The 25166-nt window shown below is 46.7% G+C and overlaps 1 protein-coding gene across 2 annotated transcripts in view; it reads right to left on the bottom strand.

The window, feature by feature from the left end:
* Nucleotides 1-3667: 3667 nt before the first annotated feature.
* The window catches only part of LOC144500606 (rho GTPase-activating protein 27-like), a 225849-nt gene continuing 204350 nt past the window's right edge, over nt 3668-25166 (bottom strand). For both annotated transcript variants that reach the window (XM_078223802.1, XM_078223803.1), the window contains 5 exons: nt 23443-23541; nt 20568-20645; nt 18325-18459; nt 14821-14926; nt 3668-11913 (listed from right to left, as the gene is read on the bottom strand). In XM_078223802.1, the coding sequence (XP_078079928.1) occupies nt 11715-11913; nt 14821-14926; nt 18325-18459; nt 20568-20645; nt 23443-23541 (617 nt within the window). In that variant the 3' untranslated portion in view covers nt 3668-11714. The remainder of the gene's footprint in view (nt 11914-14820; nt 14927-18324; nt 18460-20567; nt 20646-23442; nt 23542-25166) is intronic.

Genomic DNA, 25166 nt, shown 5'->3' on the forward strand with positions numbered 1-25166 from the left:
AAAAAAACTGACAGGAGCACATACTGTAAAACTTCCCACCCCTAGCCCACTAATTCCACCCCTCTGACCCCCAGTTCCAAGAAACACAGGCTGATCTGGAGGTCCCCAATTTGCAATTCCAGGAAACTTGATGCAAAAATGTTATTCTCAATCCTGGATTTAAAAAAATCATTTTCAGGCTGTGGGCATGGCTGGCTAAACCCTTATTAAGTCCCAATCCCGTAACTGCCCTGAGAAGTCGGGTCTTCGACATGAAGCTCCTTTACAGCATACACTGGGGTCCGCCACATCCTTCAGCCCAAACGCTTCTGCTAAGGAAGATCCCGAGCCATGAGGCGAGACAGGTGGTAGCATTGGCAATCATTTCAAACTCCACCTCTTTGACCAAGCTCCACCCCCTCACTCGGTTTGGCCTGTATTCTAATTGGCTGTTTTGAGATTCAGTAGAGTTTGAACCAAAAAAATATGGTGATTATTTTGAATTTTCTTTTCTCTCCCATTCAGCTCCGTGTTTCCGATATTCGCTCTGAAATCTGACTCTTCTAATCTGCCATTTCTTTACAACTATTTCTAATGTGCATTTGTCAGGTACAAGTGTTATATATCTTCCTGCAACACTTGTGTCATTAAAAATCCCTAAGTTACAATGGTAAGGATAGGAGAGACTGGCAGGATAGCGCTGAGCGGGCCACTGCACATGTGCAGATCTATCAGAGCGAAGATCAGACCCATGTGCAGTGGTCACTGGCCAACTCAATCGCTGGCCAGCCCTCTGACTCCCCCATGGCCCAATCACTGGCCCCCCGAACATGCCTGGGCCAGCTTTGACCGCCCCCCCCACTCTCACCACTTTCCCGATCCGTCCTTCCCCCACATTCCCAACACACCAGCAGGCTAACCCCCCCACCTCCCCTCAACACCCTGATGGCCACCCCCAATTGCTGGCCTCCATCCCCCTGTCACTCAACCCAAAATGCAGTGTGGCAATGGGACCCCCACCCCACTGATTGCCCTAGAAGCCCACCCCCATTAGGCCCGGCCCCCTTGGCAGTGCCCTATGCCTGGTGGGGAGCGCCCTGGGCATTGGCACTTTGCCCCTTGGGCAGTGCCAGAGGACCCAGGCTGGCACTGCCAAGGAAGAAGGGGCTCAGAGCCTCGAAAGCTTGTGTGGCTTTTGCTACCAAATAAACCTGTTGGACTTTAACCTGGTGTTGTTAAACTTCTTACTGTGTTTACCCCAGTCCAACGCCGGCATCTCCACAAGGTGGCAATGCCCAGGGGCCACCATCCCCCAGTGCCTGAGCTTCTGGGGAGGCCTCGATTGCCCCCCCTTCACTCCAGTGGGATTGGGCTGCCAACTCCCCGTAAGTGGGGAGCTATATTAAGCCCCGCTGGAGTGAAACACTCCTGGATTGGAGGGAGAGATATTAGCGGGCCCAGAGACTTCAGTTCCAGGCCCACTAATGACATTCAAATACATTGAAATCCCAATTTGAATATTTTATTCAGCTCCACATCGATTTCTTGCACGGAGTTGATGGCACCAGGAATCTGGCGCTGGGAGGGGCATGGAGGCACTGCCGCCCAGTGGGGAGCCCATGAAACAGCCTTCACTAGAGTCTCCCGGCCTGCTGCGCTCCAAAAGCAGCACAGCAGGCTAGGAGAATCGTCCTCATAGTCTTTATCATCAATGGAGTCAGATCTCCTGACAACAGGGCATGGAGGTAGATCCACATGACGTTTCGCGCTATGTCTGCAATGTCTGCAATGTGGATAGTTAACCAAAAGTCCAACAGAGGGTAAACAACACCAGCCTTGCCTTCATCATCCACCAGTAGGAGCGCCACACCCAAGACCCACAGTGATAGCATACATTGGATAGTGTGACAATCTGTGTAACACTGGGTCTTACCTAGTGCCGGGTGGCACGGTAGCACAGTGGTTAGCACGGCTGCTTCACAGCTCCAGGGGCCTGGGTTCGATTCCTGGCTTGGGTCACTGTCTGTGTGGAGTTTGCACATTCTCCTCGTGTCTGTGTGGGTTTCCTCCGGGTGCTCCGGTTTCCTCCCACAGTCTAAAGATGTGTGGGTTAGGTTGATTGGCCATGCTAAAATTGCCCCTTAGTGTCCTTAGATGCGTAGGTTAGAGGGATTAGCGGGTAAATATGTAGGGATATGGGAGTAGGGCCTGGGTGGGATTGTGGTCAGTGCAGATTCGATGGGCCAAATGGCCTCTTTCTGGACTGTAGGGTTTCTATGATCCTATGATAATGGACCTGACAATCACTGCTATCACCAGGAATCTGATGGCAACACCACCAGATCTTGGCTGCAGTTTTAGACCGATAAGCTCTGAAAGAATGAATAAAACACAAGTCACAATGGGATGCTCCTTCTGGCAACAGAAAATGCTGGAAAATCCCAACAGGTTTGACAGCATCTGTGGAGGGAGAATAGAGCAGGTGGCACAGTGGTTAGCACTGCTGTCTCACAGCGCCAGGGACCCAGGTTCGATTGTTGGCTTGGGTCACTGTCTGTGTGGAGTGTGCACATTCTCCCCGTGTCTGCGGTGGTTTCCTCCGGCTGCTCCGGTTTCCTCCCACAGTCCAAAGATGTGCGGGTTTGGTGGATTGGCCATGATAAATTGCCCCTTAGTGTCAGGGGGCCTAGCTAAGGTAATTGCATGGGGTTATGGGGATAGGGCCTGGGTGGGATTGAGGTCGGTGAAGACTCAATGGGCTGAGTGGCCTCCTTCTGCACTGTAGGATCCTATGATTCTTTGAGCCTTTTCCAGCATTACCTGGTTTTGTTTTAGATTCCAGCATCCGCAATATTTTGCCTTTACCTCATTCTGCCAAAACTATTTCATCCAGTTGCATCTGATGACAGTAGTGCAATGCCAGGACTTGAGCCAGGTGACTGGTAAGGGACTTGGAATTGGCCTCAGTGCCCTGGGTTAGGGAAGAAGACCAGGACTTAGCTGTTCCTCTTGACTCACTTTGGGGCGCTTTGTGTGGGTATTGTGGCAAAGGTGCGTTCGAGTTCATGTGATTTCCAATCCTCACCATGATTGTAGAGCAAACATTTAGTGGATTTAAGATTTTACGTGAAGGATCTCGCACTTGGGTGAAGTAATAAAGGCTGCCCAATACCCTGTCAGCTGTGACTTACTCTGTATCACTCTTATTCCTAAGGCAGAAGGTTGTGAGTTCAATTCCAATGTCTTGAACACAATTAAGCATAACACTCCCATTACAGACTGAGAAAATGCAGCACTGCCAGAGGTGCTGTCTTCCAGATGAGATGTTAAACTGAGGCTTCCATCTGTCTTCTCAGGATGACAAAAAGTTCCCATAGTAACAACTCAATGAAATGAGGGGAGTTCTCCCCCTTGTCCTGGGCCAATATTTATCCCTAATGTAGCATCAACAGATCATCTTCTTGTGATCGCATTGTAGGAGCTTGGGGCTGTTTCATTTCTTTTCATTATAACAGTGACTACATCAAAAGTAATTCCTAAGTTTTGAAGCATTTTGGGTTAATCCGAGATTGTGAAAGGTGCTATTTAAATGCAAGTCCTTCTTCCCCTCACCCCCCAAACAATTTGGTTGGCAAGACAAAAGCAATGAATTAACATTAAAACAAATTCCAAAACATTCAATAGTTTGACAATATTTCAATTTCTTTATTACAGAAAAATGTTCATGTACACCTTTTGTTCACCTGTGCAACAAAGCTCCAATAATCCATCATTCATTTAATCAACATGCATGTAACAGCAATGAAACACCAGAGAGGCAAGGTAGAGGGAGGTGAGGCAAAGCTGTAATTCCTGAATAGAATCTTACTTATATATAAATATATTACAAGCACTTGTATTTATACAGAGAGGAGTCTCTTGCACTTTACACAGAGGGAGATAACAAGCTAAGAGGGCAAGGTGACATCTCATTTCACTTGAGGAGAGGCAGAAGTCAAGCTTAGCAAGGGAACGAGGTGACAACAAGATTCAAGGAGGGTCAGGGAGGGGGGTCACAAACTAGAAAGCAAAGGAATTTGCTCTGGGGGAGACTGAAGGCACAATTATCAAACGATCGTCTTGCCGGAGGGTCTGAGGAGCTGAGAGTGAGGAAAGTTGAAGTGGTTTTAAAATGCGCTCCAGAGGTTTGAGATGATTAAGGAACATCCCAGTCTGTTGGTGACGGGTGTATAGGACAGTCTTCCAAGTCAAAGAAATAGAGTGGTTTTCGCTGGAGAGGTTCCCCCCTCACAGGTTAAGTGAGGTTGAGGGGGTGGGGGAATGGCTGGAGGGGGTGGGGAGGGGTGGATGGAATTTGAAAGATCTCGCGCTCAATCAAGAACAACAAGGAGACCGTTTGGGACATGAATCCCTGAGGTGTGGATGGAGTGATTAGGACTGTACAAATGGAGGGCCGGGAGAGATAGCAGGTGGACAATATCACCGAGGTGAGAGAATGGGTGGAATGGATGCTCAAGTCAGGGTCAGAGGTTGCTGACGTTGTACATTTATGAGGTTAGATATCCAATTGCATGGAGTGCCTCCCAGTGGCACCATATAAAGGGAGACAATAGCCATGTGGCCCACTCTTTTCCAAGATGGACAGCCAACTGGATGGCGCTACTTAGCTCCGTTGGCTAGATGACTAAAGTCTGCTGCAGATTAATATCAACAGTGTGGATTCAGTTCCCATTCCAGCTGAGGCAGACTTCGGTCCTGCCCATTTGCCCTTCTCCTGAGTGGAAGGCCAACCAACACTGACAAAAACCTCCAAGAAAATGGTTCAGGATGAAGCATCAGCAAACAATGAACCAAGGACATGCCTTTGGACAGAGTACACATAACGTGACTGCTGATTCTCTATATGCAAAATCAGCCATTTAGTGCAGCATTGGAGCTCCCAATTGTACATTTTCCCAGTTTCCATTCTCTTTCTCCTGTGGTAGGGATCCATCACCCAAGCCATTGCATTGAACATGGTCAAGGTTACTCAACTTTGTAAGGTATTTTTCAACTGAGCCCCATCAATGTCCTCGCCTTAATGTTCAAATGAACAGGGGGTCAATGGACACTGATCTGGGGTAGGAATCTTGGTTGAGGTTTTCTCCCCCTTCCCCAGCCCAGAGGTACTGAGTCCAATGACAATGTGTGCAGCACATTGTATGAGAGACCAGGGGTTAAACCTGGGTTACTTGCCAACCTGCTCAGCTCTGCACAATGGCCTCTCAGGGAACATTAGAAACACCATCACCGATTCCTCCCTTTGCTAACGCTGAATATTTATCACATTAGATGTTTCACAGCAGTCTTTACATTCAATAGATTAAGACAATGGGATTTCAAGTTTTAAATATCAAGTGACCAGCACACCAGTTAAAGGTTCAACACCAACACGCCCTTTAAGAGCTGAGGTTGCCAATATCTAGTGCAGCTGAGGCAGGAACCAGTGTCTGAACAAGTCCAACAGAATTACTCTTTTCTTAAAATAACAAGCCCAGAACATTAATTTGGTTTCACCTGAAATGATTTTAAATAACTTCTGAACCTTTTTTAAAGCTATTTACAATTTTTCCAGCAAGTTATGTGCTTAAAGGTAACAAGAGCGGTAAATAAATAAAGACAATCAGTAGCTGTGAATTGGAAGCAATCTGCAGATTAATGAAAACATATCTTTGAATTTTACGGGATTTGGGAGTGAGCTTCTGTGCAATCTGTATTAAATGCTATCGTTTAAGCAACAACCTTGCCTCAATAACAGCTTCAAGGCGGTTCCCTCTTAACCCAGACTAGTTTTGTGTGCAAGTTCAGCACACTGGCTTAACAACTCTGTTAAACTCCGGGGCGGCACGGTGGCACAGTGGTTAACACTGCTGCCTCACAGCTCCAGGGAGCTGGGTTCGATTCCCAGCTTGGGTCACTGTCTGTGTGGAGTTTGTACATTCTCCCCATGTCAGCGTGGGTTTCCTCCAGGTGCTCCGGTTTCCTCCCACAGTCCAAAAATGTGCGGGTTAGGTGGATTGGAATTGCTAAATTGCCCCTTAGTGTCAGGGGGACTAGCTCGGGTAAATGCACGGGGTTATGGGAATAGGGCCTGGGTGGGATTGTGGCCGGTGCAGGCTCGATGGGCCGAATGGCCTCCTTCTGTACTGCAGGGATTCTATGATTCTAAAATGGCAAGCACAAGAATTACTGCCCAATGAATCTATTTAACAATGTGCGCAAAATAACACAGAATACGAGTTAAAGATAATCATAGAATAACTTTATATTATGTGGATAAGGCTTTAAAAATAAGAGCTTGAATTTTCTGATGGATTGTATTTCACACCGGTAAGAACCCTTTAATTGGAGTAATCTTAGCCAGTTTTATTTTTTAAAAAAGCTCTTTTTTGAGAAATGCTGTTTCACGAGTCTTCAACCTTTCCCCTTCCTTGCATCCCAAGCCAGGCTTAGTCATTTGCTCACTGCTCTCCACACAGTACATCATAGTCTCGTACAGAATGGAGGAAGAGATACAGGATATTCTGCAGGTAGACTGTGTTGCTTAAGGCCTCAGTTATGTTACCACTTCCGGATGAGCAGAATTGGTTTGGAAAGGGTTGAAGATGAAAGGGGCAGTATAACTTGGAGCAGGGGGGTGAAGTTCTCACTTTGGATCCGACTAGAGTGATCTTTGCCAACCAGCTCTTGCTCGGTAGTCTCACACTGTGTGGAGTTCATGCAATGTCTAATGAGCACTCGACCTCAAGTCAAGTGATCTGTTTAAAATCAATGAGGAAGACTGACAACTTTGTGCATGCGTGGTAACATCTGTCCACACAGCTGCAGTGAGTGTGAGCTCAGTGACTCCTGCTTGCTGCGTCCACAGATTGAGTGTTATACAGGAACTGCCTTCTAACTGAAACTGTAAGATATGGACAAAGAGAATGAAGAGGAAAACTATTAGGAAATATCTGATACACCTTGCAACATAAGTATTACAAATATGTGCTCTCAGCACCAAGTAACATCCTGTAAATACTCATCAGGAATGTACACCAATATTTTCACCCATAATAGAATACATCTTCATCCAATTAATTTTAACTTAAATTGTGGGTGGTGTCACACGAACTCCTAGTCCCCTCCATGGCTCCATGTTGTCAGTACATTTTCATAACACTCTCACAACATGTCCTAGAAAACCGAATGCAACCGGGCAGTCACATGATTAAAAATGGGTCAGGGGATTATATTTGGCCCAGAGTTGTCAAAGGGATCATTTCGGATCAATCAGGTGACTTGTTAAGGTTCCAGTGTCAGTAAATTAATCACCACTCAATGTTGCGATCTACTTCTCTCCTTAGAGGTTTCATTAGCAATGCACTCCGGATACTGTCTGAGAGAGAGAGAGGAGGGGAGTGACTATAACTATCTCCATTGACTCTGTCAATAATTGATTTCCAGAGAACTGAATAGTAGTGGGAGAGGATCTTGGTGGGTGGGTTAGTTAGATCCCCAAAGTTCCCCATCTGTCAGTTTTTCCCTTTAACCTCTCTGCGAATCTTACAAACACTTTGCACTTCTCTGGACAGCACAGCCACTCACCCTGTGGGCAGGACTAAGAAATACTGACAGTTAGGTTCTGTCGAAACAGAAAATGCTGGATAAACTCAGCAAGTCTGGCAACATCTGTGGAGTTAACTTTTCAAGTCCAATGTGATGCTTCTTCGGAACTGTGTTTTGAAGAAGAGTGACATATTGGACTGGAAATGTTAACCCCGTCTCTCTCTCCACAGATGCTGCCAGACTTGCTGAGTTTTTCCAACACTTTGTCTTTATTTCAGATCGCCTGCATCCGCAGTATTTTGTTTTTATTTCTAAGCTCTGACTCTGTTGGTGATCATGATGTGGAGATGCCGGCGTTGGACTGGGGTAAACACAGTAAGAGTTTTAACAACACCAGGTTAAAGTCCAACAGGTTTATTTGGTAGCAAATGCCATTAGCTTTCGGAGCGCTGCACCTTTGTCAGATGGAATGGATATCTGTGTGGATATCCACTCCATCTGACGAAGGAGCAGCGCTCTGAAAGCTAATGGCATTTGCTACCAAATAAACCTGTTGGACTTTAACCTGGTGTTGTTAAAACTCTTACTGTGTTGGTGATGCCAGCATCCTGCTGTTGTACTCAAATGCTGGCTACAGGTTATACCACACATGTCCCATTTGCCCACAATGTGTCACATCCCTGCCGCAACCATTTCCAACTGTAAATCAAAGGCCTTAACCCAAGCTGCAAGGAGTTGTAAAATCTTGCAGCACTGAAAAAGGCCATTCAGCCCATTGTATCCATGCTGGCTCTTTGAAAGAGCTTTCCAATTAACCTCACTACCCTATTCTTTCCCTAAATTTAGCACTTGAGTATTTAGAAAATATATAATTTCACTTTTGAAAGTTACTATTGAGTCTGATTCCACGACCGTCTCCAGGTCACAACTCGCTGCATTAAAACAAAATGCATCTCACTTCTTCTCTGCTTCTTTTGACAATTATCTGAAATTTGTGCCCTCCAGTTTGTGATCCTTCTTCTTCTGTAAACAACTTGTCCTCCAATTTGTGATCCTTCTTCTTCTGTAAACAACTTGTCCTCAAGCACTACCCGAACTCTCTACATACCTTTATCACATCACTGCAGCCTTCTCCGCATTTCTTTTTGTGCGTGTTTCCTTTCCCAAATGCTCCCATTCTTCCCCATATTGCTTCTTTGTGTTCATTCTAATTGGTCTGCTTCTCTTTGTGACTTTTCTGAAATTGTCTCCATAAGTTGACTTTTTGGATGATTCACAGACTCAAGATTGAATCCTACAACAATGCTGACCCCTACTGGCCATATAGAGTCATGGAGTCTTTGAGATATGATGTGGAGGTGCCGGCGTTGGACTGGGGTAAACACAGTAAGAAGTCTAACAACAACAACACCAGGTTAAAGTCCAACAGGTTTATTTGGTACCAAATAAACCTGTTGGACTTCTTACTGTCTTTGAGATATACAGCACGGAAACAGGCCCTTCGGCCCAACTTGTCCATGCCGACCAGGTTTCCTAAACTGAACTAGTCCTATTTGCCTGTGTTGGCCCCTATCCCTCTAAACCTTTCCCTATCCATGTGCCTGTCCAAATGCCTTTTAAATGTTGTAATTGTACCCGCCTCTACCACCTCCTTTGGCAGCTCATTCCAGATACGCATCACCCTCTGTGTGAAAAAGTTGCCCATCAGGTCCCTTTTAAATCTTTCCCCTCTCACCTTAAACCTATGCCCTCTAGTTTTGGACTCCTCGACCCTGGGGAAAAGACCTTGGCTATTCACCTTACCGATGCCCCTCATGATTTTATAAACCTCTATAAGGTCACACCTCATCCTCCTACGCTCCAGGGAAAAAACTCCAACCCCTCCTTATAATCCAAACCTTCCAGTCCCGGTAAAATCTTTTAAATCTTTTTTGCATTCTTTCCAGTTTAATAACATCCTTCCTATAGCAGTGTGATCACTAACTGTATCCAGTCACCACTCCTGTCCATCATTAGGCATTAGCAATACTCCTCGCTGGTTCTGCTCTAATGGATGGGAATTCAAGGCACAGCACTCTCCGTTTCCCTGGTTGGTGAGTGAGGCTGGTCATCAGCTAAGTACAAATAAGAAAATTACATCTAATCAACAACCTTAATGTCGGAATTGCTTTCCAATTGGTATTATTTCAAATGGGCTCCCATTGAGATTACGACGTGGAATTTAGAAAGATCGGAGACCTCGGAAAGCTTGAATTCCTAAACTTTTTAACTCCTCATTCTTCCACTTCCGACAACATGTGACTTTAAAATCCAAATTTGGCATCATCTGACCACGGCCACTTTGTTTATCTCATTCTCTTACACTTCCAGATAATGGGCCCTTTATCTAACCAAGAACGATGGAAAATCTCAGCAGGTCTGACAGCACCTGTGGAGAGAGAATAGAGCCAGCGTTTCTACTCTGGATGACCATTCGTCAGAACTCATCCAGACTCGAAACGCTGGTTCTGTTCTTTTTCCACAGATGCTGTCAGGCCTGCTCAGATTTTCCAGCATTTTCTGTTTTTGTTTCAGATTCCAGTATCCACAGTATTTTGCTTTTATCTTGGGGCCCTTTATCTAGTTTGGCGAAAACGAAGGCTGGAATTCACTGGCTATTCACGCTAGCGGGATTCTCCAGTCCCGCCGGCAGTGCAACCCTGCTCACGGGTTTCCTGCCGGCTTGGGGTGACGTCAATGGAAATTCCCATATCAGTAATTAACTGATGAACAGAACGCAAAATAGGTCAACCACTCGGCATGGCGGCACAGTGGTTAGCACGGCTGCCTCACAGCACCAGGGAGCTGGGTTCGATTCTCAGCTTGGGTCACTGTACGCAGTTTGCACATTCTCCCCATGTCTGCGTGGGTTTCCTCTGGGTGCTCCGGTTTCCTCCCATGCTCCAAAGACATGCGGGTTAGGTGGATGGTAATGCTAAATTGCCCCTTAGTGTCAGGGGGACTAGCTCGGGTAAATGCATGGGGTTATGGGGCCTGGTTGGGATTGTGGTTGGTGCAGACTCGATGGGCTGAATGGCCTCCTTCTGCACTGCAGGGATTCTATGATTCACAACTCACTGCAGTCTCTGTTCTAACCTCTCTAGCCTCCCACTTCATAGCGCCAACTCCCAATCTAATATTTGTACCTTTGGCCAGAAATATTCTTTAAATAAAATGGTTTATTTGGTTTGGTTTGAAGTGCTGGAGTAAATTGCACCATTGCCTTTCTGCAAGAACGAAAGCCAATTCGAACAGTGCCATCCTTTGCTTGCTTGTCTATCTGACTCACCAGTCCAGGAAGATCATTTCCGCCACTCCTTTCTCCCACAGACTTCAGCTGCCCATGTGTGCTATAACCCACAGTGTTACGCTTTCCCCATTTCAATGCTTTTCTCTTAAAAATTAAATACGATATCAATAAATAGAAACAGCTAAACATGAAAAGGCAATGCTTTGGGGTGGGATGGGGGGGGGTGGGGGGGGGTTGGGTGGCTGGATCCTGCTCCTGTTACTGATGATGTGGAGATGCCGGTGTCACTCTGTTACTGATGTCAGATCTAATGAAAAAAAGCTTCAAACGACAGAGAGACACACTTTAAAGTGCAGTGTGCTGATCCATCGCAAAATACTCCTGGTGGGCAAAAGTCCAAAGGGCCACCAGGAACCGCAGAGTGAAAGCTGCAGTCCGATATATCCTGCAAAGATTACTGCCAGGAGGAAGGTGAAATAAGCATGGTATCTCTTCCTGGATCCAGATACAAGGATTTCCGGATACTTGAAAAAAAAAACACAGGCATGGCAGCAAAGCGGAATTGTCCAGCAGAAGAAGAGGCTTGTTCATACAGAGCCTCAGAGACCTATACACTGTCCACAAAGGATATGACCCACTTTGAGTAATGCTTCATCTCCGATTGTCTTGAAGTTAAGTCAGACCATGTTCTGAAGAACAGCGTTCCCTCGCTTTTTTTACGTAAGACCATGTTTGACTAGGTCCATTGCGTGCAGACACCTCTAGCTCCTTATTAGTCTATGTAAGCACTCGTGCACACACACACATACACACATACAAGCCAGTCAGTGTGTGGGGCTGCACTGCCCCACTCTGTTGCTCATCTGAGAACTGCCAACTCCCGGCTTTCGTTGAAAAGGTGCTGGTACTGGTTAAGGATGAACTCTACAATCTGGTTCTGGTAAACCATGTGGACCGCGATGTTTCCTGTCTCAGTCTCAGGTTTCAGCAGGGTGGGGCCAAACACAATTGCCATACTCTGGGAACTCATCCGGTTCTGGGTGCGATATTCTATCACACTGGAAGGGAGCAAAAGAGATTATTATAACTTTTGAAAGCTGTGTTTCATATAATGTCTTTATCATTTGATCGCAACGTATAAATTGTGCTTAAGAAAAGCAAATTATTGCAGATGCTGGAATCTGAAACCAAAAGAGAAAATGCTGGAAAATCTCAGCAGGTCTGTTCATAGAATCATTGAAACTCTACAGTGCAGAAAGAGGCCATTTGGCCCATCAAGTCTGCACCGACCACAATCCCACCCAGGCCCTACCCCCATATCCCTACATATTTACCCACTAATCCCTCTAACCTACGCATCTCAGGACACTAAGGGATAATTTTAGCATGGCCAATCAACCTAACCCACACATCTTTGGACTGTGGGAGGAAACCGGAGCACCCGGAGGAAACGCACGCAGACACGAGGAGAATGTGCAAACTCCACACAGACAGTGACCCAAGGCTGGAATTGAACCCAGGTCCCTGGAGCTGTGAAGCAGCAGTGCTAACCACTGTGCTACCGTGCCGCCCTGTTCGCATCTGTAAGGAGAGAAAAGAGCTGATTTGAGTCCAGATGACCCTTTGTCAAAGCTAAAAGCCAAAGAAAATGGGAGATATTTGTACTGTAGTGTGAGGGAATGAAAGATGAGTCATAGCCACAGAAACAACGAAAAAGGCTGCTAATGGCAGTCCATAGAGAGAATAAAAGGCGTGAATGGCTAAACAGCAGAGAAGCTGAAATCAGAGGGTAAACTGTGACAGATGAAGATGTGGGGGGAGGGGGGAGATGGATGAGAGAGAGGCAAAATTAAGAAAAAGGGGGAAAGGGGAAAGAAAGGGGAAGAAAAGGTAAAAAAAAGGAGGGATAAAATAGGGAGAAAGTGTGGGGGGGGGGGGGGGGGGCGCTTAGATTCACCATGAACCAGCCCCACGAATAACCGCTTCAACAAACTATTGTGCCCCTTGGCTAGTCCTCATGGAGCTGTTCACGAATTCGTGCTAAAATAAGGACAAAAACATTAAGAAAATTGTGTCACGGGCATCAACGTTTTTTCTTCAAAAAATGTGAGGATTAGGCGTCACAGCCCAATCCAATCCTCAATGGATGATCAGGCCCTTAACAGCGGTAACCATGAGTTAATGATCAGGAGCAGGCCTGTGGTAGCAAGTCCCACATTGTATCCAATCACTGGCTACAGAAGCTTCTTCTGAATTTCCCACTGGATATATCTAGTGACCAGATTATTTTTATAGCCCCAAGTTTTGGTCTCCCCACATCTCCTCCAAGCCTACCCTATTTAAGCTTTCCTAATCTAATAGGTTAGCTAACATAGTGCAGGTCAGGGATTGAATGTGGTATTCTCCTGAAATCAGTTACCAACTGGATGACTTTGCTAGGTTACTGATAGAGCTAAGAATTACTTTCTCACTTCATTATTCCACATTTCCCATGGGTGGCACAGTGGTTGGCACCGCTGCCTCACAGTGCCAGGGGCCCAGATTCGATTTCTGCCTTGGGTCACTGTATGGAGTTTGTACATTCTCCCCGTGTCTGCGTGGGTTTCCTCTGGGTGCTCCGGTTTCCCCCCACATTTCAAAGATGTGCGGGTTAGGCGCATTGGCCATGCTAAATTGTCCTTTAGTGTCAGGGGGATTAGAAGACAAAAATACGTGGGGTTGCAGGGATAGGGCCCTGGGTGGGATTGTTGTCGGTGCAGGTTCAATGGGCCAAATGGCCTCCTTCTGCACTGTAGGGATTCTATGATTCTTTCTTTCCTCAGTTGGATTCATGAACACTCCACAAGTGTGTGGCAAAACAGAATTGCTTACTGAAGTGATTGAATTTTCCTTGCTTCTCCTCTCGATTTTGTTGTCCAGTGAGCTTTTGCTCTTTATCTCAATTTGAATAAACAACCTATGATGAGCAACCGTTCTGTGGACATCAGTGACCTTAAGTACATCCAGTCCAGTACCAATCCACCAACATCATGTGCAAAAGGATCAGGAACAAGGCATTTCTAAAGGAAAACTCTTGTGGAGGTTCTGGATGCTATTAAAGTGCATGTAGAAACTAGTGGACTACATGGTTGAAGGAAAAGAGATCTCTAGCACTTGCTTAGAATTTTTTTAAATATCTGAACGTATCTTCATTATAATACATTCATATTAATTATATCTGAACCATAGAATCCCTACATCGCAGAAGGTGGCCATTCAGCCCAAAGAGTCTGCACTGACTCTCCGAAAGCATCTTACCCAGGCCCAGTCCCCCATCCTATCCCCATAACACTGCACATTTACCATGGCTAATCCAAATAATCTACACATCTTTGAACTGGGGGAGGCAACCAGCGCACCTGATGGAAACCCAAACAGGCATGGGGAGAATGTGCAAATTCCACACAGACACCCAAGGTTGTAACTGAACCCGGGTCCCTGGAACTGTGAGGAAGCAGTGCTAACCACTGTGCCAACACTCCGTCCAAAATGCTGCCATCTTTTGACTTTTGGTAGGACCGAATAATCCTGGGGGCTGGAGAGACTGGAAAATGCACTCACAGAATGAGTTAAAAAGGAGGATAAAAAGATTTGGAATATGTTCAAGCAACAGTTGAATATGTTTCTGGAGAGAATTGGGCTGGAGGGATCTGGGGGGTAGATGCGTTCAAAATAACCACTTTGGGCTTGTCAGTCCAAATAGGGCCTTTCTGCTCTAAAGTTACATATTGCTCACAGTGTCTACAAGGGTCCATTTTCTCGAGACATCTGTCCCAGTTGCAGCTATGTTAAACTGCTACGCCAGCAAAGACAAGTAAAGGACACAAAAAACTTGAGTAACAGAAACCTGTAAACAGTGTAACATGACTCTCGTTTTTTGGGCTTTCATACAATGCGTTTTATCTAGAGTGAAGGCAGGTACTCACTTGCACAGGTGTCTGAAGAGAACTTGCATGGTATCATGGTTGACCATAGGGAGTGAATGGATTAACTCTTGTATATATGACAGCCGTTGACCAGGATCTCCCAGTTCTGTTAAAAAAAAAGAAACATTTGTAAAAGGAGGCAGGACATGCAATCCAGTTCTTGATAACAAATAGACTTTGTCTCCATATTTGCCAGAGTTATGTTTCCTGGTGCCATGACCACTTAGGGTTGATATGGGCGGTTCGGTGACACAGTGGTTGACACCACTGCCTCAAGCTCCAGGGACCCGGGTTCGATTCCCAGCTTGGGTCACTGTCTGTGTGGAGTTTGCACATTCTACCTGTGTCTGCGTGGGTTTCCTCTGGGTGCTCCGGTTTCCTCCCACACTCCAAAGATGGGTTAGGTTGATTGGCCATGCTAAATTGTCCCTTAGTGCCCCTGGATGCGTAAGTTAGAGGGATTAGTGGGGTAAATGTGTGGGGTTTCGGGGATAGGGCCTGGGTGGGATTGTTTTCGGTGCAGATGGGCCAAATGGCCTCCTTCTGTATTGTAAGGATTCTATGATTGGTGACTTACTTCCAGGCCCTGCAAATGCATAACATAAATTCAAATGATGGCGTGTATATGTAAACAATGGGCACAAAATGGGGGGCATTCTGTGATTCTGTTCACCCCACTGCCAGCGAGAACCGGGAATTTGGCGCTCAGCCAAAACTTCATTCACTGCAGCAGGACCGGAGAATCCCAGCCGCGGGCGAGGTCAGAGTTTTCTGACGTACATTTCACAATGCTGTAAAAAGGGACCACCTGTCACATTCAATCCAGTTTATAGATGGCTACCACCAAAGGAACACAAGAGGCTGGATTTTATGCCCCCTTCCAGAGACAGACGAGTGTGTTTCATGCAATAAGACAGGTGCCTAGCCCACTGTCTTCATGTCCGCCCCTGACCCCTTCCCATAAAACAGTAGGCAGGTGGGCATCAAAACTGGCAGCCCATCCACCATTTACATAATAATTAATGAGGGCTGATGGGGGGGGGGGGGGGGGGATGGGGTGCAGGCATGGTCAGTATAACACCTCTTCCCCACCCCAGTAAAATTCAGCCCAGTGAGTGGATGGGATTAGTTTATTTTAAATGGGTTGTTAGGGCATGCAGAAGGTATTCAGCACAAAATGTTGGGGTAAGTTTGCTGGTCCCACCAGCTGCAGGAATCGTCGTGGGCGGAATGGAAAATTTGACGGAACCACTTACAGGTCGATTGACCTCAGGTGGGAAATTTCGTTCTCAGGACAGACGCGACTGGAAATTCCCAGTCGTTAACTCTGTTTCTCGCTCCACAGATCTTGCCTGATGTGCTGAGTATTTCCAGCATTTTCTGTTTGAGCTGAAAAGCATGCTGGGAAAAATAGAGGCACTTGGAGATCAGATACAGGCCTATTAGGCTGAATGTCCTCCATCTCTGCTATAAAATTCATACAATGCCATCCCAATCAGCAACACAGTGCATTTTCTTTTTTCCTTTCCTATCTCCATGACAATGCAAACCTTCTTGCAATGTTTTATTGGATTGTGGTCTTTGATATAGGCTGCTGGTTATAGAATCGTATCATCATAGAAACCCTACAGTGCAGAAAGAGGCCATCTGGCCCATCAAGTCTGTACTGACCACAATCACACCCAAGCCCTACCCCCATATCCCTACACATTTACCCACTAATCCCTCTAACCTACGCATCTCAGGACACTCAGGGGCAATTTTAGCATGGCCAATCAACCTAACCCACACATTTTTAGACTGTGGGAGGAAACCGGAGCACCCAGAGAAAACCCACGCAGACATGAGGAGAATGTGCAAACTCCACACAGACAGTGACCCAAGCCAGGAATCGAATCCAGGTCCCTGGCGCTGTGAAGCAGCCGTGCTAACCACTGTGTTACCGTGCCTCCCTTTATATGTTTTATGTTTTTAACCCTATCCTTTTCAATAGTGAGTGAAAGTTTTTTTTTTAAGGAGATTTGTTGGGCTGACTGGCCATGTGGAATTGCCCCTTAGGGTCAGGGGGACTAACAGGTAAGTACGTGGGGTTATGGGGATAGGGCCTAGGTGAGATTGTTATTGATGCAGGTTTGATGGGCTAAATGGCCTCCTTCTGCCCTGTAGGGATTCTATGTAAAAGGCCCTTTGGCCCATTGCATCTGCACCGGTTAAAGACAAACCACCAACTATCCAGGTCCATTGTAAGCATGAACCTGATTACGTTGCTGGCGAGGGAGTGGCAAAAATGTTGGTGTTCATTCGGATTTCAGTAGCGCAAGTTAGCGAGGACATTAGTCTTTATTGTAAGGGGATCAGAGCACAAGAATAAGGAAGTATTGCTGCAATTATTCAAACCACTTTCATGGTGTAAAGTGCTTTGTCATTATTTTTAAAATACTTTTCCAATTCAATCAAATCAAGTCCAATTCAGAGTCTCAACAAGTTGAGACATTTCCGATCCAGGCTGACAAGACAGGGCATGCAATCCTCTACCCTGTCTTGGGCCTGATCTACATGAGCCGAGCTGATTGGAGTAGGCAGACATCTCTGCCCCCCCAAGCTTGATCTCATTTGCATCTTAGCCAAAAGGCCGAGATGCCGCTTCTAAAAATTGCTTCATATGAAAATGAAGCTCAAATGCAACCCAATGACCTCAACCAAGTGCAGCATCAGCATAACTACACTTGATCTTAGCCAAAAGGTCATTATTTCGAATCAATCAGTTCCCGTTGACTTTTAACATTTTAACCCTCCCAGCCTCGATGTAGACACGGTGGCACAGTTGTTAGCACCTCTACCTCAGAGCGCAAGGGAACCCAGGTTCAATTCCCGGCTTGGGTCACTGTCTGTGTGGAGCCTGCACATTCTCTCCGTGTCTGCATGGGTTTCCTCCGGGTGCTCTGGTTTCCTCCCGCAGTCCAAAGATATGCAGATTAGATGGATTGGCCATACGTGGGGTTAGGGGGATAGGTCGGAGGGGAGGGCCTGGGCAGGATGCTCTTTTGGAGTGTCAGTGCAGAGCTGATGGGCCAAGAGGCCTCTTTCAGTACTGTAGGGATTTTATGGTTCTCCAATCCACAAGTATCTCCATGGAAACCAGCCATTCTGTGTTTTGAATGTAAAATTTCTGTATTACTAAAAATCTTGTGCAGCATAATGCTTTCTTATCCACAAATCCTGCTTCTCGTTGTCAATGTTTTCTCAGGCTTTCCAACTAAATGTCAACTGTCATGATATAATTACAATTAGATGGTTCTTTTGAATAAGATTCTGGAACCTTTCTCCCAACTTTGGCACCAACCAGTTTTATAAATATATATTAAAAAAACTTATAACCATCAACTAGTCATGGGCAATATCATAGTTATTGGCTAATATAAATAATCCATCAGCAGATCGCAGAAGCAGCAACTGGAGCGTTATAAAGGATAATGTTACCCCGAATATAAACATTTCACTCACTCATTGCGCTAATGAAGCTCTCAAAATGGCTGAATGGAAACAATGGCTCAGGCAGCTCCCGGAAGAAGAGTTTCAGGGCCCCAGTGATCACATGGACATCATCCCATGGGCCTTCCTCCAGGTTCACATTTTCATCTGCGCAGAGGGGAGAAGGAGAAGGAAAGAATGAACAAATTCAGCTTCAACTGAGCCACCACTAAGATAAAGACTCAATCCTCTCAACCTTATCAGTCAGCTCTCTGAACCCTCATTTGTTGCTGTTTACTCAGGGTATGCAGACCACCTGGGGTGTCGCTATGGTCATATCCCGCATGGTGCTGAGCAATTGCTAAGCTGGTTGATCTCAGCAATCATGCCTTTCCAGGTGGAACATATAGAACAAAGAACAGTACAGCACAGGAACAGGCCCCACTACCCACCAAGCCTGCACCAACACTAAACCAAGACCTTTTGGCTCTACGCAGTCCGTATCCCTCTATTCCCGGCCTATTCATGGATCTGTCAAGATGCCTCTTAAACGTTGCTATTGTACCTGCTTCTACTGCCTCCTCTGTCATGTTTTCACTCTCAATTGTTATCGGGTAACACAACACTGGAACGAGTGCGTGTGGATGTGGGATGAGGAGAAGGCTGGGCTCAGCAGTGATGCCCGACATGGTAACCTTCCAACCCTCTTGCCAAAGTTTGCACAAAGAATGACCACCTGGGGGGACAGACTAGCATTCCAGTACGAGCCAGTATTCCTGCCGGGTGTGCAGAAAATTGGAATAAAATTAAGTCATGCGTAGATACTTAGGGTAGGACATGCCGCGGTTCAAGAAGGCAGCTCACCACCACTTTCTCAGGGGCAAATTAGGGAAGGACAGCAAATGCTGGCCTAGCCTGGGACGCCCACATCCCATGAATGAACTTTTAAAAATCTCGGAAGTCCTTTAAAATGGTGGGCGGCCTCTTTCTGTATGGTAGGGATTCTATGATTCTATGAATTCTGTCCGGAACCGTTACATCACCTGCTTTCCGGCGTCCAAGCTTGCTTTCAATAATAATGTTTGTACCACACAGACAACATGACCTTCACATAAAATGAATTGTTAAAATTATTTCTCGTGGACTCCTATCTGAGGCCCAGTAGGCAGTGCTATCAAATTTGGAAGTATTTTAGCTCAACCCAGGAAGCCCGTGAATCAAATGGGCTGAATGACAGTATAATTTCCCAGTGAATTGCTTGGATGTATCAAACTTTGCCAGACTGCATCGTTTAGAAATGTAACAGGAATCAAAATTCAAACACAAGACCTCACTTGGCTGTGAATGTTAATCTTCCCTGTCCTACCCAGCACAGCTCGAAGCTAAAATAATGATTTGAAAGTATGTTTTGAAAAGGGAGGTCACTTCCGTTCAGCAATTACCCTGGAATGAGGGCGAGCGAGATACTGAAACAGAAAAATGTTGCTGCCTGTATCCTAGTGTATACCAAGTCCTGCTCCCCCATCACCTCTGTGGTCTCTGACTTACATTGACATCCATACCGCAATGCTTCAAATTTACAATCCTCATCTTTAAATACCATCATGCCATGCTTCCGCCGATCTGGAACATTTTCCAGCATTACAACTCTGTGTTCCTTCAATTCTGGCCTCTTATGCATGCTTGATTTCCTTCATTTTATTACTGATGGCCAGGCCTTATTGAGTTGTTTCAGCTCCATCAGCTCTAGAATTCCATTTCAAAACCTCTTCGCCTCTTTTTTTCTCCTTGAAGAAGCTCCTTAAACACTAACGCTTAGCTCAAGCTTTTGCTTGCCCTTCCTAATGCCAGCTTGTGCTGTCAAATTGGGCCTGGGGCAGCACAGTGGTTCGCACTGCTACCTCACAGCGCCAGGGACCCGGGTTCGATTCCCGGCTTGGATCACTGTCTGTGCAGAGTCTGCACGTTCTCCCCTGTGTGGGTTCCCTCCGAGTACTCCGGTTTCCTCCCACAGTCCAAAGATGTGCGGGTTAGGTTGATTGGCCATGCTAAATTCTCCCTCAGTGTACTCGGAACAAGCACCAGAGTGTGGCGACTAGGAGATTTCCACAGTAACTTCATTGCAGTGTTAATGTAAGCCTACTTGTGACACTAATAAATAAACTAAGAAAAGTCCTGCGAAGCAGGGGGAGTTTTTACTCTGTTAAAGGTGGTACATAATTACAAGATGCTGATGTAGTTTTGAACAATCTCTTCAGTATGCGATGGACCCTCACCATGATTGACTTTGAAACGCAGCTTCTGTATAATCGCCAGATTGCCACTGACACGGTACAAGCCATCAATGTCCAAACCTAACAGGAGAGACAAGGAGGTCATTGAGAAGTCTTTATATGGCAGTTTTCAGAGAATCCTAGTGACAACAGGCCAGAAGGGTTTACGAAAGCATACCAAAGAATGACAATATCATGTTCAGTACCAAATTCAAAATAGGTGCCAGAAGTATAAACTGCACTAATCACATAGATTGTACAGCACATAAACAGGCCATTCAGTCCAAATGGTCTCTGCTGGTATTTATGTCCCCCACAGGCTCCTCCCAGCCACCTTCATCTCAGCCTATCCCTCAGCGTGTCCTCTCTTCCCTCCTCCCTCTTGTGTTTATTTAGCAGAAACCTTAAATACATCGATCGATTTATTCTTGTGGTATCAAGTTTCACTTTCCAGTCACTCTCTGGGTATATTGGAACATAGAACTTCAGAGCAGGAGTAGGCCATTCGGCCCTTTAAGCCTGCTTCATCATTCGACTGGATCGAATGTAGTCTCCATTTTCCTGTCTGCCCCCCTACTCCACACTGACACAATCATTCCCAAACCATTATCTGGCCCAGCACTTCCTTTCAAACCCTCACTTTCTGGATCTCTTTTGCCAGGTTCCTGGTATGACATCATTGGTTTGGTCACAGCCCCATCAGATCAACTGGCCCAAAGCAGCAACACTGGCTTTTCCCGACTCTCACCTGCTCTCTGATCCCTTTGCCCCCACTCAAGTGCTCAGGCCCCACTTCAGGTTTTGGTCTTCTGTTCCTCTGCTGTTGCATTCAAATAGCAGCGAAATCAGCTCCGCAGCTGTGGATAGTGTGGGTAAGACGCAGAGGAGAGTGCAGACAACAGGAAGGAGGGACTTACAGGAAGAAGGGGGGAGAATGAGAACCAATACTGAGCTGACACAAAGAGATTCGTTAACTGTCTCAGGAGACGGAAAGCATGCAAGACAAACATGATAGCGATAGAAAGAGTTAGAGAGAGTCAGATAGAACAAGTCGGAGAATTAGAGAAGATTTTGAGAGTGGAAGACAGCAAAAAGCTTGTCGGTGGAAGAGAAAGATGAGATTTCTTTTTGTGAATGATTACTATTCTATGAGACCAGCTTGCAAAATTAAAGATGAACTCATGGAGCTGAAGAATCTATAAAATACCTACAGTACAGAAAAAGGCCATTCGACCCATCGAGTCTGCACCGACTCTCCAAAACAGCATCCAATCCAGGGTCTCCGCCTCCATCCTTTCCCCATAACCCCACACATTTACCTCACTAATCCCCCTAAACTACACATCTTGGGAGACTAAGGGCCCTTTTTTACCATTGCATCGTGCCCGTTTTCGGGGGCGAAAACATGGTAAAGTCGACTGTGAGGCCATTAACACGATCCGCGCCCGTGTCCGCAGAGATGGCCACTTTACCGAGACCCGGGAACGGCCGCGATCCGATTCGTGCCCGAAACGGGCGCAACGGCGATTTAAATGCATTTGAAAGCATTTAAATTGAATTAATGAACTGCCCGCCCAACTTTATTCGCATTTCCCCCTTTCCCACCGTGTTCGCCGATCCGGAATCGCGCCAAAATGGACCTGCTGAATAAAAGTCTGAATTGGGCGCTCCAGTTGCTGAAGAGGCGCGTTCAGAGCTTCCAACGGCAATCTGACTCAGAACGGTGGTGGGGTGGGGGGGGGAGGAGGAGGTGGGTCAGATGTATCTCTGGTGGGGAGGGGGTGGGGTGAGGGAGGCCCGATCGTTGTCCGGTTTGGGGGAGGGGGGTGGAGGGCCGATCGTTGTCTGTTGGTGGTGGTGGGGGGTGCAATCGTTGTCTGGTTGGGGGGGGAGGGAGGTGGGCCAGATCATTCTCTGATGAGGGGGCGGGGAGGGGGGAGGAGGTGGGTCAGATGTTCCCTTGGGGGGACGGGGGGACGGGGCGGTAGGCCAGATCATTCTCTGGCGGGGGGTGGGAGTGAGGCCAGATCATTCTCGGGGGGGTGGGGTGGGGGAGTGAGGTCGGATCATTCTCTTTGGGGGTGAGGGAGGGGGGGTGGAGGGGGTGAAATGAGGTCGGATCATTCTCTGGTGGGGGGGGAGGCCTGATTGTTCACTGTTGGGGGGGGGGGGGCGGATGAATCTCTGGGAGTGTGGGGTTGAGGGGGGGTCCGCTGCCACTCTGCGGATAATCGGTGGGGGGGAAGGGGCAAGGGGTCGTGATCGGTCTGGGAAATGGGGGGTAGGTGGATAAGGGGGACAATGATGTCTGTGGGGGCCATCGCCCCCGCTTTTCACTCCCGGACCACTTTCTCCGCTTTCTGTGGCTCGGGAGTGATCTGACACGGGCGTGCTTTTTAAATTTTTGTTCTCACTGCGCATGCGCAGTTCAGAGCTCTGATCGTTTTGGGTGTGCTAAGCCCTGCCCACAGCGCAAATGGTACCCACGATCTTTTTTTTCAGGCTAAGTGCTAATGGGGGTGCCTGAAAGCAGATTTCCAAGTCGGATCTGAATTGCGCCCAGATTCAGCACTTAGAAAGCAAATGGTAAAATCAGGCCCTAAGGGTCAATTTAGCATGGCCAACCCACCTAAACTGCACATCTTTAGACTGTGGGAGGAAACTGGAGCACCCGGAGGAAACCCACGCAGGCACGGGGAGAACATGCAAACTCCGTACAGTCACCCAAGGCCAGAATTGAACACAGGTCTCTGGCGCTGTGAGGCAGCAATGCTGACAACTGTGCCACCATGCCACCCATTACCATCCAGTGCTGTCCATTGACAGCAATCAGGAGTAATGGCTGAGACACGCGCCTCACACTGGTAGGTGACATTACCTCGTTTCTCCACAGCTTCGATGCACTTCACGACAAAGTGAGGCACTGTGGTGATCTCTCGCCGGCACAGATCCTCCAAACCGCAGCCAAATACTTGATCTGTAAAACACAAAGTGAACATTGCTGAGCCTCTGGCCATTAAACGATCTCTTGCGGCCTTACTGGGCTAACGCCATTGAAACTGGAAAAGTCAGAGAAGTGAATGATCTGACTGGTTAAGGCAGGGCCAGAGAGAGTGCTGGAAACTCTGTAGATATACCCATGGTACATTATTTCACAAAGTGTATACGGTTACATGCACACTACAGTTACCTTAACATAAGAAATGTACAGTACTTGCAAACTTAATCTTTAATTTATATATGTTCAAAACAATGGTCAGAATTTTCTGGTCATTCACACCAGTGGGATTCACTGGTTCCGCCTTAGTGAACGGAGATTTCCTGAGCACCAAATTGTCCATCGTCGCTTGCAGCAGAGCGGGGCATGAACGGGCAAAATATTCCGGCTGATATATCTGATTACATTAACATTCATAATATAAACATACCAACACACTGATTGGATTAACATGGAGGGAGGCCGTATGCTACCGTACGTGCATGCAGTAATATAAGAGGGAAACTAATAGCGTCTAGACACTAATGTAAGGGGAGACGGTGACGTAATGTCAGTGCATTAGGAATCCAGAGGTTCAGGTAGACACAGGTTCAAATCTCACAATTGCAGTTGATGGAATTTAAATTAAATTCAATTAACAGAATAAAAAGGCTAAAAACGGAAACGATTGTCGTAACGTCCTTCAGAGAAGGAAATCTGCCATCCTTACCTGGTCTGGCCTCCAGGTGAAACTTAACTGCCCTCTGAAATGGCCGAGCAAGCCAGTCACTTGTACCAAGCTGCTACTAAGTTCTGAAGGAATGAAACCAGATGGACCACCAGCATCAAGGCACCAGAAAAGACAATGGCAAAACCAGTCTGGTCGACCTTGCGAAGTCCTCCTTACCAGCACTGAGGGCACAGAATGTACTCTGGGTGGGGGATTTCAATGTTCATCACCAAGAGTGACCAAGTTGGCTGGGTCCTAAAGGACATAACTGCTAGACTGGGTCTACAACAGGTGGTGAGGGAACCAACAAGAGTGAAAAGCATACCTGACCTCAGGCCCATCAGTCTGCCTGTTGCAGATGCATCCGACCATGACATGATTGGTCAAGTTGACCACAGTACAGCCTTGTGAAGACAAAGTCCCATCTTCACATTGAGGATACTCTACAGCGTGTTGTGTGGCACCGTACTAAATGGGGTAGATTTTGAAAGGATCTAGCAGCTCAAAAGTGGGCAACCATAGTCATCGTCTCCCCAATCATCAACTTTTCTATGTCGTTTTGAAGTTCTACTCCATCCTTCTCACAGTTCACAACACTTCCACGTTTCACATCATCAGCAACTTTTGAAGTTGTGCCGAGTGCACCAATGTCTATGGGCGGGATCTTCCGGCCACGCTTGGCCCAAATTTGGAAAATCCCACCTGAAGTCAATGGACTTTTGCATGGTCTGCCCCCCTCCCCCCACACCCCACCCGCTACGATTCCTGTGGCGGGCGGGACAGGATAATTCCCCCCTATGTTTCCAATCTGTCCACTTGTGTTTTCATTTACATGTCTCAACCGTGCTCTGTCCAGACCACAGATCTACTGCCCTTGCAGCTCCTCCAATCACAG

This window comes from Mustelus asterias, chromosome 11 (assembly GCF_964213995.1).
Source record: "Mustelus asterias chromosome 11, sMusAst1.hap1.1, whole genome shotgun sequence".
In the NCBI taxonomy this organism is placed as follows: domain Eukaryota; kingdom Metazoa; phylum Chordata; class Chondrichthyes; order Carcharhiniformes; family Triakidae; genus Mustelus; species Mustelus asterias.